Source organism: Anser brachyrhynchus (assembly GCF_964034855.1).
Source record: "Anser brachyrhynchus genome assembly, chromosome: 3".
Lineage (NCBI taxonomy): Eukaryota > Metazoa > Chordata > Aves > Anseriformes > Anatidae > Anser > Anser brachyrhynchus.
Genome location: NC_137696.1, coordinates 57,141,348 through 57,158,831, shown reverse-complemented (window position 1 = coordinate 57,158,831; position 17,484 = coordinate 57,141,348). Strand labels below are relative to the sequence as shown.

The 17,484-nt window shown below is 47.1% G+C and overlaps 1 protein-coding gene across 1 annotated transcript in view; it reads right to left on the bottom strand.

Moving 5' to 3' along the window:
- The window catches only part of IYD (iodotyrosine deiodinase), a 64,462-nt gene extending 53,827 nt beyond the window's left edge, over positions 1-10,635 (bottom strand). The window contains exon 1 of the mRNA XM_080588025.1: positions 10,321-10,635. Within this exon, the coding sequence (XP_080444151.1) occupies positions 10,321-10,444 (124 nt within the window). The 5' untranslated portion in view covers positions 10,445-10,635. The remainder of the gene's footprint in view (positions 1-10,320) is intronic.
- Positions 10,636-17,484: the final 6,849 nt, after the last annotated feature.

The window sequence follows — 17,484 nt, the reverse complement described above, 5'->3', positions numbered from 1 at the left end:
TCACGCTTGTCATTTTCCAGTTGTCTAGGACCCTCCCTGACTGTTCTGTCTTCCAGAGGACTGTGAACTGTGTCATTCCATGATCACCATTACATAAATTGCTCTCCACAATGAAATTGTCATTTCTCCCTCCTAGTTAGAAATAAATCTGCAAGGACTTTCCATCACGGTTGCTTTCGCCACCTCTGTATAAAAACTTTCCCCCACACATTAAAAATTGGATGAACCATCTGTGACCTGTCATCTTTTATTTTCAACAAGTGTCTGGGTAACTAAACCCTCATTAACACCACATCCTGCTCTGACTAATCTGTGAGTTCACTTTTGCTGGGACATCTCTGTGATCTGTTAGCAACAGGCAAATTATATTTGGTGATTTGCCAGTCTGGGGAAATGAGCTGTAAATTTGTAGAAAGAGATCTAGTTTCTCCTCTGCACACTGTCATTAGAAAGCACAAAAAGGAGGAGAGCAAGAACAAACACTTATCTGCTCTATGAGCAGGTAGACACTAAAGAAGACAGACTGCAGCATCATATCACCAACCCACAGCAGCTCTTCACTTTACACCATGCACTGAATCATCGACTTCATTCTACTTGTGAAGAGTCACAAGGATTTAAATCTTGTGTCCGGGACCAAAGAAATGCCCCAGTAGATTAGAGCGATGGTCCACCTAGGTCAGCACGCCGAGTCTGGAACATCCACGCTGCAATACGCCAGCTAGAGCCCCCAGTCCATGTTCTTTGATGCATGTATAAAACCTGAGAAGAAAAGCAAGGCAGGATCTCACTGCAGAGATGGAGACTTTCCAAGCCAACTGTGTTTATCCGTGCTTTCACTGACCTTGCTCTTTCTTACACTGTCTGGCCAGGGGTGGAAATCAGACTCACTGCTCTGTACTCCCCTGCATCCTTTCTAGCCCAATCTTGTAGGTAGGAATTACAGTGGTAATCCACTAATCTGCTGCCTGTGGCCACTTGCAACGATGAGTTGCACAGGCATAAGCTCAGTAATTTCACCGCGGAGTTACTTCAGAAGCCCATGCTGCATGCTATCTAGACCCAGGGACTTACTAACTTACCTGCTTGGTCTAACCTGATTTGGGTCTCCTGACCTTCCTGCTGTGAAGGAAATGTTGGGTGTAGGAATCTCCTCAGCAGCAGAGAAGGCCAATACAAATACACTGAGGTTCTCAGGTACAGAGCACTGAGCACATAGAAGCACTGAGAGCACCTTTCACCTTTGGCCAGCAAGTGGTCCCACCAACTCCGTGTCTGGCTTCCCAGTTCCAGTGCAGCTGAAGTACTCTTTACTAGCAGCTCAAGTATCCTTTGTAAGGCTCTCCTTAAGTAGTTCTTTGGGGGAGAGTTTTTTAGTCCTCCTAATTGCCTGTTTATTATTGACCTGCCATAAATTATTCTCTCTTCATTTGAACCATGTTTCCATTTTTTAATACTGAACCTCTCCTTATGATAGCCTTGACTCTTCTATTAACCCATGAAGGCATTTTACTAGACTTATGTTCTTTTTTTTAATTTCATTGAAAAATTTACCTAAGCTTCTAATACAGCACTTTTGAGAAGCCTCCAATTTTCTCACTTCCTAGACTACTGCTTTCAAGGTGGTTTTGTTCTTTTTTTGAAAGAAAAAAAAAAAGCCACATTTTTACTGTTGCCTTTCTTGAAATTGAATATTCATGTTCTGGATTCATTTGGCTTATCGTCCCTGAAATTTAATCATGTTTAGACAGCTGCTGTAGAGCATCTCTCTCAGGAATACCTCTTGAAGTGGGTCCCATGCACCACTTGGGACCAAGTACAGATCAGCACCTTCTCTTGCAGGTTGTTCCAGGACGCAGCCACACAGAATGCGAAAAATGTTTACCTCTACACCTTGCCCTAACACAGCATCGATCCAAACTATAGACGGAGGTTACAACTACCCACTTTGCTGTCTGTCTTACAACTGCATCTCCTCCCATCTCATGTAACATTTCATGGTCAGGTCGTGATTACTGGTCCTCATCCCAAAGGGGACCATCAGCATGATCCTACCACGACGCCTTGTTACTTGGTATTCCATAGCACACCCCTTTTTCTTGGAGCATTTTTATGCTGTTACACTCAGTATTACCCTTCAAACACAGTGGCACTCCCCCGCCAATATGTCCTGTTTTCTCATCCCTGCAAGGTTGGTAGCCTGGCAACACCATATCCCACTGATTATCCTCCTCCCACTGTGTCCCTGGGCTTCAAGACTGCCATTTGAACCCAGGCATTCTCACATGCCCTTCCTATTTTTTAGGCACAAGGAACTGCTGTAAAGGCACATGCATGTGTTCCCAAGCTCTGTTGCTCAGCACTGCTGCCCAAGGGTGACCACAGGCAGTCTCATTTTCCTTGTTTATTTCAATTGAACTGTTTTCATTTTTTTCCTCTCCCTTTCGCCCTTTCAGAGGTGCACAGCTTGGCTTCGTTTTAGCCGTGGTACATCCATACAGGCTGTACAGGTCCCTCTTGTCCCAGGAGCTTCCTAATTTCCCGAAATGCTTTAACGCTACCTCTGTGCCTGTGCACTGGGGCACTGGCTCTTTGCCTGCCTCCCAGGCCCTGCTTATGGCCCTGGCAGTGTTTCAGGCAGCATTACCGCAGAGGTCTGGGATAGCAGCCTCCTGCCTCCCAGCCTGAAGGCAGGCTCCAGAACATCCATTTCTTGATTCCAGTGGGGACCACAACCACCAGCTTCCCCTAGGACCCCTGGTGAACAGTCCTCGGGCGAGGTCCCCTGCCTTTCTGCGTGGCAGTCAGGTCACGACGCAGTTCACCCACCCATCCGGTGTCATCCACTTGCTTGCTCCAGGAGGTGATCACCCACAGGGCAGGCCGTGCAGTCTCATGGGGAGCCGCCACTCTCTTCCTGGCCTTCTTCCTGCACCTTCAGCTTAAGGTCTGTTTGGGTTTGAAAGCTTATTGAAATTTAGCTTCTCTCCTTTGATTAATGTGCTCTCTCTATACCTTACTGTGCCCGTGTTAAGCTAGGCAGCACCCAGCTGAGGATGAGGGGCCATGCTAACCTGAGAAATTCAAAACCAAATCCTCAACGGCATCAATTCCCCTGCTTGCTGCACCCTCAAGCTGCTCACCTACTGCTTTTAAAGTAACCCAGGCTTACCCACCCTGCTCCAGCTGCCCTTCGGTGGCATACAGGTCACTGCTGGGCTCCACGCCACCTCTGCCAGTGCTGCGAGACCTGCTAGAAACCCGCAGGCACTCAAGCAGCATTAGCTGGCTGTTGTTTAGGCAACTGAATTGAGGGCCTCAGAAATGTCAGATTTGGCCTCAAAGAGCAGAGAAAGGATCCCAAGCTGGAAACAGAGACATGCTTTGGCACAGCTAGTTATAGCATACAATAGATGTTACTTCCGCTGAGGAAAATAAGGAGGAATAAGAATTAAAGATTCTTTTTTTTTTCATAGCAGAGAGATTCATCTTGATCAACTTGATGCAAAGCCAGCTGCTAAGAAAAAAAAATGTCTTGTGATAGCAGGGAAAATGGAAATAGGAGTGAAAAAGCAGCCAAAGGCTCTGGTCTTGGTGCATTCTTTTTGGGCTACCCCCAGTACACACCTCCTGGCAGAAATCAGCTTTTCTGAGCAGTGAAAAAAATGGTGAAAAATATCCCCAAACCCTTGGGAACCCTAGAATGTTCTGAGTTTTAAAACTGGAGTTTTCATTATTCCTTTCCAGCAGGTTTTATAACCTTGTGATCAAGGGCGTTATATGCTACACTTTTTTTTTTAGCCCCAAATTCTTTGCCACGAGGTTTGTAGTCTCTTTTACATTGTATGTTGTTTTAGGCATGAACTGAAGCATCTCAAATAGAATATTAGAGATAATTATTTCTAACCTCATAATTAAATGTCCTTCAAAGCCCTAATTTCCGGTACACAGTGACTGAGGGCTTTGTAGGATAACTTCTGTGCTTTCAGAGGTGTTTAACATCTACACAAAAGAATCAAAAGGAGACACTCTTGCTGAAGAACATGTAATCTAATTTGCCTTGCTTTTTCATGCAGCTACAGTTTCTGCATGTTCCTTCCAAATACAATACAAATTTGAAAATGCATTGGTTTTCCATACAAAAATGCTCTTCTGCACGATCAAGGACATTGTCTAGTGCCACAGTGCATTGTAACACACCCTCCTATACTGTGTCTTTCATTTTCCATTACCACGTGGGTTTTTCTTGCAGTCTGTCTCCAAGGCCAGTGAGAACTGCAGAAAGATCCTGCTGGGATTTCTCCCAGCATTTCACGGAGCACTCATTTTACATTTGTGGCACTTTATTGACTGGTGTCTTTTGTGGGTGTCCTTACAAAGAAGCTTGTACTTTTACCTTGTGGAATAGCCCCATTATGGGATACACAGAGCCATACATTGCAAAATATAGGACAGCTAAAAATAAAAGTTTTCCTTCAAATGATGTAATGCGACAGAATACAATGCAATCTATACTTAAATATGGATTAATAAAAGTGGACTTAAATATGGACTAAATATGCAAGTGCTTTTGGTTTGAATATGACTGAGCTCACAGATTCTCTGGGGGTAAAATATAAATTGCACAGCCACCCCTGGAAAGTTGCTGGGGCTATGAGGCAGTGACTCACTGGACATTTTACTGACTCAGACTATATTCTCAGCTTCCGAGAAGGCATATTATAATTAATATAGCAATGCACAATGGGACTAAGTCCTCCTTTGAACTATATTGCAGCATCAGTCTTCTGACTTCTGTGAAATTATTCCCAATCAACATCAATTAAACACTAATCTGGCCAAGGGTGGGCCCTGTATGTACAAGAACAAACGTAACAGCAAAGAGTTTCAACAGATGAGCTATAGCCTCGATAGGAGTTTTGCAATTCAAACAACACATACTCAGGCACTGAATAGACTAAAGACCTAATTACAGAAGTCTAGGAAATATCATTTTTTCCCTAAGCCCCCATCCAAAGCAGTCATCGGATAGTTTTTCATCAGTCCTTCATTTCACGGGCATATTTTTCATTAGCAAGGACAAAAAAATCACAGGTACTGAAAAAAATAGAAAACAAAAACCAAAATGGTGGTAGTGGTTCAGCAGCACCCTTCCCTCTGCATCTGTGCTGTTCGAAAGCCAAGATATTTGGAGAGGAAGCAGAAGATCCCTTGTTCATTGTCCTCAGTGCTGAGAGAAGTTAACCTTCGTATCTTGGGAAAACTGCACACCGACTCATTAGCATTCTGCCCACACAAGCCCTCCCTGACACTACGCCTGGGCATTGTGCTCCTGCCACTGCATCCCATAAAGCACCCTGTAATGCTGCAGCACCGTGTTGAGCACTGGCCACATTTCTTCCAAAAAAAAAAAATTAAAAAATTGTCGTGTTTCTTTCAGTGGCAGATGAAACAAGTATTTAATGTAAAAGCTTCAGAACAAAAATGGTTTTTTGACCTTTTCAGAGTGAAGATGCATGGGACAGCAGTAATGAAATGCAAAGCCAACTGGCTAAAACTCAGAGGGGTCAGTTTGGGTTTTACTTTTTGTTACACAAAGCAAAATAAGCCTATTTTAGCACATAGGAACACTTCCTTATTATTTTTAAACACTGAATAGACTTGTTTTCCATCCAAAAACTAGATAAATCCTACTTTTATACCAGAGAGACTTTTTTTTGAATCAAAAGCACAAAGGAAAAAAAAAAAGTTGTGTTTTTGTTTTTTTCTCCAAGTTAAGTGAAATATTCTAACCAGAAGCTGCAAGATGTGAGATTACAAAACCACACAAAGTAGTGAAAATATGTATATCAAACTTCATTTTGCACAGCTCTACCAAGGATAAAAGTGCTACTTCAGTGGAAGATATTATTAGAATTTGTAATGCTCTTGCCATGGAAGTAGCTGTCATGTCACCCACCAGGATTATGGCCGGGTGGACAAATAAGAAGAGCAGATGATACATGAAAGCAGTAGAAATGGGAGCATTTTTTAGAATTAGACAGCAATGGCAAGGGAAATGAAAATGACATGTAAGGTCTAATTGGAATTCCTTTAGTCATTTGCAAAGGATATTAAAAAGCCTTTCTCAAAAGCACTCTTATCAACATTTTCTTCAGGCATTAAGAGTACAGCATAATTTGGTCAGAGCATAAGCATATTAATTTTTCATTCCAGGAGCAGGTGGCGGCAAGCTTACAGATACTAACGCCAGCCCGTGAGCTCTTGGCTGAGCCACCACAGCAAAATGAAGCCCGGAGCTGCCAGCAGCAGGCTGGACGCTGTCCTGCCACCACCCTCAGCCACACAAGATCCACAGCCATGACCTGGCTGTACAAGCCCAGCACCCTGCTAGCACTCAGGATTAGAAGACCAGAGCCTCAGGCCTCCCGAGCTGTCTCATGTTCACTCCCCAGAAAAGGGTTTCCAGGTCATGAAATATGGCAGTCTCTGAAATTCTGACACCAGGAGGCAGAGAAGGTCAGACCTAGTGTTTTTAGTGTTCCCATGCTGTTACAGAGCCTGGCCTGTAAGGATCAAGCGCTTCTTCATGTGTAATGAGGAAGGACCAAAGAGTGCACTCGGCATGGAGACTGGGTCACAGCACGAGAGCGCTCACCAGCACAGGCTGAAGGAGCTCAGTGGGGAGGCCACGTTATGGGACTGGGGAGAAAAACATCATGACAAAGGTGCTTGGATTTCATCGTGCTTCTTCATCCTGTCCCACACACCATGCAGAAAGCAGCCAAAAGAAGTGTTTAAGGTACAGTCATGCGTTCACTGCCTTTGAACAGCCACTCAATCCTGCCCACACATACACCTTCCCTCGCTTACAAAACAAACCTACCTTTGGAAGTAGGGACCACCACAACAGCAGTGGAGCTTGCTAATGATCCAGATGGGGCAAAGTCTGGCCTTTTCAGCCTTCTAAGGAGTTTCACCTACGGAGACTGCAAGGCCCAAGGTTATTTCTATTAGGGATGACAATTTCAAGGCAAACAGAGAAAACACTCGGGGCACTCAGTCTAGATCCAGTCAGAGTCCTAGTTCCACCCAGTGGCTGGGCAGCAACCAGCTCTTATGGTAAGGAAAGGCTGTTAACTTTCCCTGGCCTTGCACAACGCAATTGGGATCAGTCTTACTCAATCACTTCTCAGAGAGAACAGGCTCAAGTGTCGCAAATAGTCAGCTCATAGTACGTGTTTGTCATTGACTCTCCCAACTCCAACAGGCAGCGTAATTGTCCCTTTATCCCAGCATCTTGAGTGAATTGGCAACATCCCAGCCCCAGTGAAAAGCAGGTAATGTGAGTGAATACAAGAAAAATATCCAGCCTTGCAACATTCATGACTTCTTCACAACCAAGACTAAGACATAGTGATCCACAGATCATTGCACTGGGACTTGCCAGGGCTGAGCCTGGAAAGACAAATTGCACAAAGCAGTCAATGAATCACAAATAGGCCCTGAGCAACCAGACTTAACTTTGAAATTCACTCTGCTTTCAGCAGGCAGTTGGATTAAATGACCTCCAAGTACTCCTTCCAGTACAGCTATTTAAGCCTGTTCTTCCAATACCTTCTCATTACACCTGACCATTTCTGACTGCCTTGCATCAGCTGTATGTCCATCACAAAAACTTAATGAAGATTCTTACTGTCTTCTAAGATCATCCTGAGCTGTAGCCTCACTCTGAGTTTAGTTTTTGCTGAATTGACCTTACTTCAACCAACAGGAAACCTGACAGTTTTTGGAGTGAGATGCACTAGAGTAGGGGCTGTTGAGTTCCCCTTCACAGTGCTTGTAGGAGGGCTCATGTTGTTTCTTTTCATGGAGCAAAAATGGCCTCCTTTGGCTTAGGAACAGGTTCTTCTCCATACTGAAGAAAAACCAAGAGGATACAGCAGGCGAAGAAAAATCTCCTTTATTAGCCCTCCCCATTCTCACTCTCAAACAAGGAGACAACACAAGGACTGTGAACACTCATCATCCAGCCCCCAAGGAAAAGTATAGGAAAACACAGTCTAATGAAGGTCAGAGCACAAAGTGTTGTTTTACCAAGTAGTATTTGCAGTAAAAGTACCACATTTGCTGCCTACATAACGTTGGAACGAGGGCCATGCAGCTTGTTTTGTCATGAAATGAGTGTTGGACACAGATGTGCTTTTAAGAGGATCAGGAACATTTAGACCTAGTTAAGACATTTCAAAATAGCAATTCAAAACATAATTTTAAAAATATTTAGCATAGTTCTTTACCCAGTTCATCGTTTTGCATGAGAAATTCATACACTACAGTGAGATGGCAAGTTGTAAGAGGCCTACAGCCCTGCCCCTTGAACTGCTCTCTCCAGGAGGTAAGATCTGACCAACTGGATCAGACCAAGAGCCACCTGGCCCAGGAACCCCTCCCTGGCAGTCACCATAAGCAAATGCCTAGCGAAAAAACAGGAATAAGACAAGCACGTATGATTCTTCTCCCTAAGACAGTCCCACTTCTTCACTTGTTCCAACTCCAGCTTGTCCCAAATCAGAGTTTATCTTTTTTTAGTAACCAGTGGTTCCCCTCCTTTCAACTTCAGTATCCCTTGAACTTTTGGCACCCACTTCTGCATGTCTTCACAGCTGGTTTCCTACTCCTTACTAATACGAACAATTTAACGCCATCAGCAAATTTTGGCAGCTCGTAGCTGACCCCCTTTTCCAGGTCACATATAAATGTGCTGAACTGCACAGATTCCCAGGGAGTCCCCTGCTGATAACCCTGCACTGCAAGAACTGCACATTTTCTCCTGCCCTGGTTCCTGACTTTAAAGCCATGTAAGGATTTTCCTTCCTGTGGGGAGGGCACGAATGGTACTCTTGGAGGCAGCAAGTCTGTATTCCCTACTCTGTGCTAGACTCCGGGTCTGGAGCTTGTTCTGCTAGGCTCAGTGTCTCTCACACACTGCATTCAAAACCACATCTCTGAATTCCTGTAACCGCATCACTAACATTGCTGCCCTGCAGATAAAAGATACACGGATACAGTGGCTGTCTGCCTGCAGCCATTCCTCACATACCGACTGCCTGCTAAATTAAAAGGGGGGGCTACAAATGTACCGCTGCATTGCTAGCAAGATGCTCTTCGCCTGGTGTCAGGGGCAAAGGAGACCCTGGCCTGAAAGGCTGCTGCAGAGATCCTTCCTGCTCAGACCTGCCTGAACTGAGCACAGCATGGGTGAGCAAATCCCGGGGAGAAAAAGACATCAGTTCTGGCAGGTCCTCTCTTTTACTATATGGTCTTTGTAATGTCCCCCCCTTTTTTTTTTTCCTCCAAAGGACTGTTGCCTTCTTTACTGTGTGGAGCAGCTGGGTTTCACTTAACAGTTATACAATATTTTGTTTTTCCCTTTATATTTCTGTATGGAGCAAAATTTAATACTGCTCTGAAGGAAGAATCAGTTGTTTCCTCCAGTTCTTTTCAAGGCTGTCATCCCTATCAGATCTCTGAGCATGTCAGAAACATTCACGTGTCAAATGGGGAAAAATATGTGCAAACACACCCGGAGTTCAGACACACAGTTGACTGCTGCCACTCAAAACAGAAGCATGACCAGGAGCTGAGCCTGGTTTGTTTCATCATCTCTGGCACCAGGGAAGATGGGACATTTTGCCCGAGGCTTTCGAACGTGTCTCCTGACCGCAGAGGAACAGCAAAAGAGAAAATCTTGGGTTCTCATTGTGGGCTAAGGAGTAAAGGCTGCTTTGATGGACAGTGCTTTAGGTCCTCTACCCATGACCTAATAATATTCAACCTCTTTCGCTTCTCAAAGCTGAAGTACAGAGATACTAAAGCTTCTCATATCAAAAAGTCACTTCAAAAAGTGACTTCAGAAAGTAACTGGACTTTTTTCTGGCCTAGTCACAGCAACAACTTCCAGCAGCTCCACAGAACCAAAGGCCGCCCTCCCACGCACAGCAGAGCTATCACCAAAGCCACGTCAGGTCAGCCATGGCTTTGTCTAACTCAGTCCCAAAAACCTCCAGAGCCTCTCTGACACCTTTCCTGTGCTGCAGTACTCCCTTTGTTCCTCAGGTTCCTCCTGAACAGCCTTTGGGCATTGCCCCTTGATATATGGGCCAGCACTACTAAAGGGGATTTTTGGGTCCATCATTGCTGTGACTGTTCTTCAAGTACTTGAGCACCTCAGCCTTTTTTGTGTCAGGCATGGCTAAGTTGTCTCCCTGATCTGTGAGCAGACCCATACTTATCCTGATTTTCTTTCATCAGCTAACATACCTGCAGGATTTCTTCTTGATACCCTTAAAGTCTGCCTCAAGTCTGTGCTCCAGCTGGGCTTTGGTCTTCTGGATTTTGTCCGTAGGCACACAAGTGATGCCTCTATGCTCCTCTTTTGTTGCATGTCCCTGTTTCCATCTGCTGCGAGCTCCCAGTCTTGTCCCAGTCTTCTTGAAATGCTGTTTGTCAAAGAGTCAGCCTGAGGCAGACAGCTGGTATGGAAAATTACAGCCCGTCACAGTTTCTCAGCTGTAAGTAACTCAAACTAGCATCTTGTAATGAGCAGGGTCAGGAAATCTTAATAATTAGTAACTCTACCCTTCCCACCTATAATCATTTATTGTCACATATTACAGCCAGCACTCACTGTGCTCTGGCCAGAGCCATGCAATCCTTTTAAGCAACCCTGATGTGTATCTGTTACCTAAATAAATACAGCATTGATATATGCTAGTAAATGAGTGTGCACTTTCTCTGGTTAATGTATTACCTTCCACTCTTCCTGCAGCCCTAGTCTTTCTTACTCTATTTCCATGGTTTTAATCTTCGTTTTCCCCAGCCACACCTCATTTTATGCTCTCCAGCTCTTGCTGAGTTTTCTATTTGGTCTTTTATTGTAACTAATATCACTTGCCTGTACTCTGTTCCACTTTTTCTCCCTTAACCTCAAGCTCCCTCTCCCTTCGTTTCCCCTCCTCTCTCCCATATGCACACTGCTCCCTGCCTCTCGCTCTTACAGGCAGTCAGTTCCCATCTCCATCCTTCCTCTCAGACACACCTCTTCTGGCCGGACCCACCTCTCATTGACACCCCTTTTGTTCCAGCACCATCCAGAGCCGCTCAGCACCCTGCCGCTGCCATGGGGAGGGAGCAGGCCCCAGCTGGGCAAGGTGGAGCCAGGCCCACTCCTCCCGGCGGACATCTTGTGGGTGCCGCCAGTGGCGGCGGCAGGGACACCAGGCCGAGCTCCCGTGGCAGAAACCAGGGAGAGCAACAAGTCAGCATTTGGATAATGCTCTCAGACATATGGTCTGATTTTCAGGTGGTCCTGTGCAGAGCCAGGAGTTGGATTCGATGATCGTACTGGCGTACGCTTCGCTGGGTTAGAAACTGGCTGGATAGCCGGGCCCAGAGAGTTGTGGTGAATGGAGTCAAATCTGGTTGGAGGCCGGTCACTAGTGGTGTCCCCCAGGGCTCAGTACTGGGGCCGGCCCTTTTTAATATCTTTATCGATGATTTGGATGAGGGCGTCCAGTGCACCCTCAGTAAGTTTGCAGATGACACCAAGCTAAGTGCGTGTGTCGATCTGCTCGAGGGCAGGAAGGCTCTGCAGGAGGATCTGGATAGGCTGGAGCGATGGGCTGAGGTCAACTGTATGAAGTTCAACAAGGCCAAGTGCCGGGTCCTGCACCTGGGGCGCAACAACCCCAAGCAGAGCTACAGGCTGGGAGATGAGTGGCTGGAAAGCTGCCTGGCAGAGAAGGACCTGGGAGTACTGGTTGATAGTCGGCTGAATATGAGCCAGCAGTGTGCTCAGGTGGCCAAGAAGGCCAACAGTATCCTGGCCTGTATAAGAAGCAGTGTGGCCAGCAGGTCTAGGGAAGTGATTGTGCCCCTGTACTCGGCTCTGGTGAGGCTGCACCTCCAGTACTGTGTTCAGTTTTGGGCCCCTCGCTACAGGAAGGACATGGACGTGCTCGAGAGAGTCCAGAGAAGGGCGACCAAGCTGGTGAGGGGTCTGGAGAACAAGTCTTACGAGGAGCGGCTGAGGGAGCTGGGCTTGTTCAGCCTGGAGAAGAGGAGGCTCAGGGGCGACCTTATCGCTCTCTACAGTTACCTTAAAGGAGGCTGTAAAGAGGTGGGGGTTGGTCTGTTCTCCTACGTGCCTGGTGACAGGACGAGGGGGAATGGGCGAAAGTTGCGATGGGAGTTTTAGGTTGGATGTTAGGAAGTACTTCTTTACCGAAAGGGTTATTAAGCATTGGAATGGGCTGCCCAGGGAGGTGGTGGAGTCACCATCCCTGGAGGTCTTTAAAAGACATTTAGATGTAGAGCTTAGCGATATGGTTTAGTGGAGTACTTAGTGTTAGGTCGAAGGTTGGACTTGATGATCTTGAGGTCTCTTCCAACCTAGAAATCTGTGATACTGTGTGATACTGTGATCTTTGTGGGTCCCTTCCAACTTGGGACATTCTGTGATTCTAGGTCCAGCTGACTGGGAAGCTGGTGCTTTCCTGCCCCTACTTAGTCACCCACCAGCCTGTGAGATACCCCAAAAGTATATAGAGCGGCATGAGTATTGATCAGACAAGCAAGACTTCAGAATAAGGAATCAATCAAGCCTCTGAGGAATGGTTTCTCTTCTCTTTGCCGTGGGGGAAGTGCGCTTGCTATCCGTTCGCTTTGGCAACATCCACCCATGCAGAAGGGACAATGGAGGGAAGCTGGCAGAGAGGTGCCCAGGGCTGCAAGAACATACCACAGTGAGGTTTGCCCACAGCAGATGCGTCTCTAGAAAGGAAGAAAGGTGGGAGAAAGTGCACAGCTCCCACGGTGGTGGACAGAGAAGGTAAGCAGGGGCTGCAGAAGAGCTGACCTTGCAGGATCGCCGTACCAGCCGCACCGACACAGCGCTGGTCAGGCAGTCCCGGACGATGCCGGGAGCAGCCAGATGGGCTCCTGCTCTGCACGCAGCTGACGGCCTTGGTGTTGTTGCCTGCTGAAGTGCTGCCTAATTTGCTTTTAACTGCCTAAAAATTAAGTGCGTCCCCGACACTTTAGTTACTCTTGTTTGTTTGCTTTGCTCTGCTAGTAAGTACTAAATATTTAAAATGGGCTTGCGACGCACTGCCTAACAGCAGGTTCAGTCACTGCTGTGCTGCACGTTAATAATTTAAAAATGCCTGGAATAAAAATGAAGCCTGCAGTGGCGTATTGGTTTAACCTTGCTATCCCACCTCTGCCCAGGCACATGGAGGCAATGGCAGGGGACACCGAAGGCGGCTCCTGGTGCAGAGACCTTCCGGCCCACCTCCCTCCTCCCCCACTGCTGCTGCCTCTCTCACACCTTCTGCCTCTCCAGATGTCCATCGGACATGCAGTCATGATGCAGAAAAGGAGCTGCCCAGCCTGTTCCCCCCTGCTGTGTTTGCTCCATGCAGAGGGGATGCCTGCTTGTCGCTGCAGCATCGCAGCAGCAGCCAGCTGGCCTCCAAATGGGAGCTTGGTGCCTACCATTACATGACCTGTCAGCCTGCCCGTGTGCATCCAGCACTGCTTGCACGTGGAAGTGGATGAGGAAAACATTGAGCCATCAGGCTGGGAGTCACAGAAGCTATCTCCTGCTAGGCTGAGGTTACAAGGGCAGGTGGAGGATGCCCCATGCCTTTACAAGTGCAACTCTGACTATTTGAGCCAGACAACAAAAACTCAAAATCAGTCTCCTGGCTACAAGATTATTTTATATTTTTTTTTATTTTCACCATCATCACCATCATTACCATCATCATCATTATTATCATCATCATTATAAATACAAGATCATACTTGTACTTATGTACAAGGAAAGAGGTAAAAAAAAAAGCAAACAAAACCCAGGAAAACAATGCAGACACTTAAGTGGAAACCCCAACGTTGCCTCAGGTAACCTGGTAAAGGGAGGCACTGCTGGGCAACAATGATACAAACAATGCAGGCAGAACTTTAAAAATAGTAACACGGCAATTATTAGCACACGGGCTTGCTATTCCCCTCTAGCCCTGTAACCCGAGAGGGCTCTGCTTCTGCAGAGTAAAATGCGAGGCATGTGCTGTAGGTAGCATTAGCCTTGTAAGTACTGCACTTCCCACACTGTTAAAAATAACCTCTCTCGTCTCTGCGCACCGGACTTTGGGGCTGGTTTTGTTCTCCACATTAAAACATCAGCACAGTTTTGAAGCGATCAGAGGAAGTTCACCCCACGGAGGTGAAGCTCCACAGGCAACTTATGCGGCCTGCTCATTGCCTGCCTCACAAGACAGCCAAGTGCCTCGTGCCACTGCCTTATTTCCCTGCTTCACCTGTGTTTATCCTGATAGCACCCCCGGGACAAAATCATCCCTGGGACATTGCTGAGAGGGGTCCAACGTGCAGAAGGGGCTTTTCAATGTCTCATGGGGTGCCCAACAGCAAGTTTAAATCTCAGCATGTGGAGTCCCTCACCAGCTATGTTTTTTCTCTATTCCAGCCAACCCCACTTGCAAGACAGTTCTGCCTGGCCTTCCTCCTGAGCTGGACCAAGCCCCAGTCCAACATAGGCTGGCACCATCTGAAAGGAGAGGTGCCAAAGCAGCGTGAGGTAGCCAGTTAAAAAAAAAAAAAAAAAAAAGAGCAATACACAAGGCTAAAAACAGATTAGGCACCCAAGACATCCTGCACACGCTACATCCTTCCCAGAGCAGCTGCAGTGTTTCCCTCACACATTTGAATCACTCGTCTCTTTTCAGGTTGCCCACTGGGCTGGAAACCTTGCAGCAGGGCGCACGCTCTGGTTTTTCCTTCCTCCGCAGCCAGGTCAGAGAGCCCTGCAGTGCTCTGCCACCTCCCAGCCAGCGGGCAGCAGAGCCCAGAGCTAACTGCTTCACACCAAAACCCATCATAAGGCATGGGATTCAACGCTTCCTATTTCATTCACATCCATTAGTGCCTGCTCACACAGAAATACATCCACACACTTGTCAGCAAACACTGTTTGAAGCTGGCCTTCGCTCGAGCTGCAGCATCCTGAGATCTGGTAGCAACCCCGGCATCCTCTGAACCTCACCACTAGTTCAGAAACGCACCGTGTGGCCCCAGTGCTATCTATCAAATACTATCAAGTGCAAATGCATTTGAAAAGGACTTGTGGTAACAGTGGGTGGTTTGGGAGGTTTTCTAATTCAAACCATTGCTTTTATAGGAGAAAAAAGCCCACTGCCCACTATACAAATCAGATAACGTTAACATTGTCCCTCCAGCAAATGACAGTTTATGTAACCATAAAGCCTGTCTTTTTTTAATTATTAGTATTTCCTTACTGCTATGGCACTAAGCACTCACAGCCACTGCCTAACCAGGTGCCCACTGTTCATCCACATTATCAGTACCAATGGGCAGTGAGTCTGGGAGCCTCGCCTTCACAGTGCTCCAGATGAGAAGCGTTGTGAAGAGAGAGTTATGTTATTTTTTAAATAAAGGTATTTTTTAAATGTCCATGCAGGAACAGAGAACAATCGAGGCCCTTCAAACCAGTAGCTAATTTATGGGCATCCCAGCCTCTGGCCTTAGCAAGCGTGCAGCAGAATAAGCGGTGTGTAGCGTTAGTGATGAGAAAATCCTCAGCTAGGCTGGGTGAGCTTCACGCCGGACTATTTAGACTGCAGGAAGCTTGTGTTTACCCATACAGTATTCCTCTGTGGCACCACTAATGTTCTGGAGAGATAAAGATTATTTTACTGTTACTAATCATCAATATCTTAATCCTATTTAAACCTTTGAACTATACCCAGACAACAACAATGGTCCCTCAGCAGGGTTCCCATTCGCTACATCTGCCACAGCCGTTCCTCACCAGCAATCTCACGCCACACAGTTCACATCAATTATTTTTTCAAAGGCATTTCAAAACTGTTACCAGTCTCTATGACTCCTGTCAGTCAACAACTGAGAAGTGATGGAGAAGAGAAGGAGAGCTGGAGAGGCACTAGCAAGGCCAGGTGCACACAGTGAGCAGGGGAAAGCACTGATCCTCACAAACCGGAGAGGTCAGCGTGCTGACTCTGCCTGGGACGCGAGCAGCTCGGACGGGGCCTTTGCTGCCAGGAGGCTGGTCCAGCTCAGGGGGAGTGGGCAGCGCTGGTAGGGAACGATGTTAGAAAGCCACTGAATCAGCCAGGAGGCTCCCCACAGCTTTGCTTCATTTTTCCCAGGCACTGCCAGCTTCCTGCAGTCTCCTCCTGGACGCTTTTGACATGGCAGCTGCTAAAAGGACTGACGCCGCTCCTTTAGGAAACTAGAAAAAAGGGAACGGGGGAGGAAACATACTGATATTCCATTAGATAATTGCAGCATTGTGTTTAGGAAGGTGCTGTGCTGATAAGCCCTGCTACCTAAGCTGTGAAGGGCACTGAGGGTTGAGCTCAAGACTTCTCCTTCCCTTCTCCGGAGAGAATCACCACAATCTGTTTATACGATGCGGCCTAACGCTGGATGCAGGAGAGCGTGTTCATTTTCCTCAGGGCAGCAGGCTGTGCAGCACACAAACCTTTCAGTGCATCCACTCTTAGTGCTGCGCCTTGCCTTCTGACACTGCTGTTGACTGAGCACCGGTGACACGTCCCTCTGAGAAGTGCTTGGGCAGGCAGCACCACCCGTGTCCAGGATTTTTTGGCTGTGGCACTCGCTGGCAGCACTTCAGGCAGCTCCTGCATGAGCGTGCGAGGCTCTGTGCTTTTTACCTGAGCCCCAGGAGGAACAGGCAGGCATGCTGTGCTCACCCCTAGGGCTCTTTCCCTACGCAGTGATGGATAAAAGGCAAAGCATACTGCCATCAGCCAAGCGGGGACAGGGCAAGAAGAGGGATGACACAGCCAGTTTCTGTCGTGGCAGCTGGTTAGCGCAACGTGCTGCCTTACACCCTTCGGGGGAAAACATTTTTCCAAGATCTGCAAAGTGGAAGAGAACAGTCAGACAACAAAACGTCAGAGAGAGAGACACTGAGGTCACAACAGGCTGGAGGGGAAAAAAAAAAATCAGACTGAGGCAGGCGAGTGGGCATCAAAACAATAGATGAAGTAGAAAACCCATTTCCATTTAATTAATGCCAACAGGTAAGGGAAAAATGATTGTGGCATTTACTTTGAATGTAAGAGCTCACTTCTGTGCACTTCCGTGGAAAGGAATGAAGCACTTACCGAGCTCAGCTGCAAGTCGCGAGGCACACAAGGCAGGTGGGACCACCTCCCCTTCCCCGTGGCCCTGCTCCTTCCTCGCAGCTGCTCTGATGCCCTGTGCTACCCTGAGAGGGGGCTCCGAATAAGCTGTTGCTGGTTTTGAACAACTCCCCGTGGCAGTCACACACTTCTTGTGTAAGATAATCCACGGCTGAAGCTCTCTGCACAGTAAGCAAGCAGTGGCTGCCCATCTTTT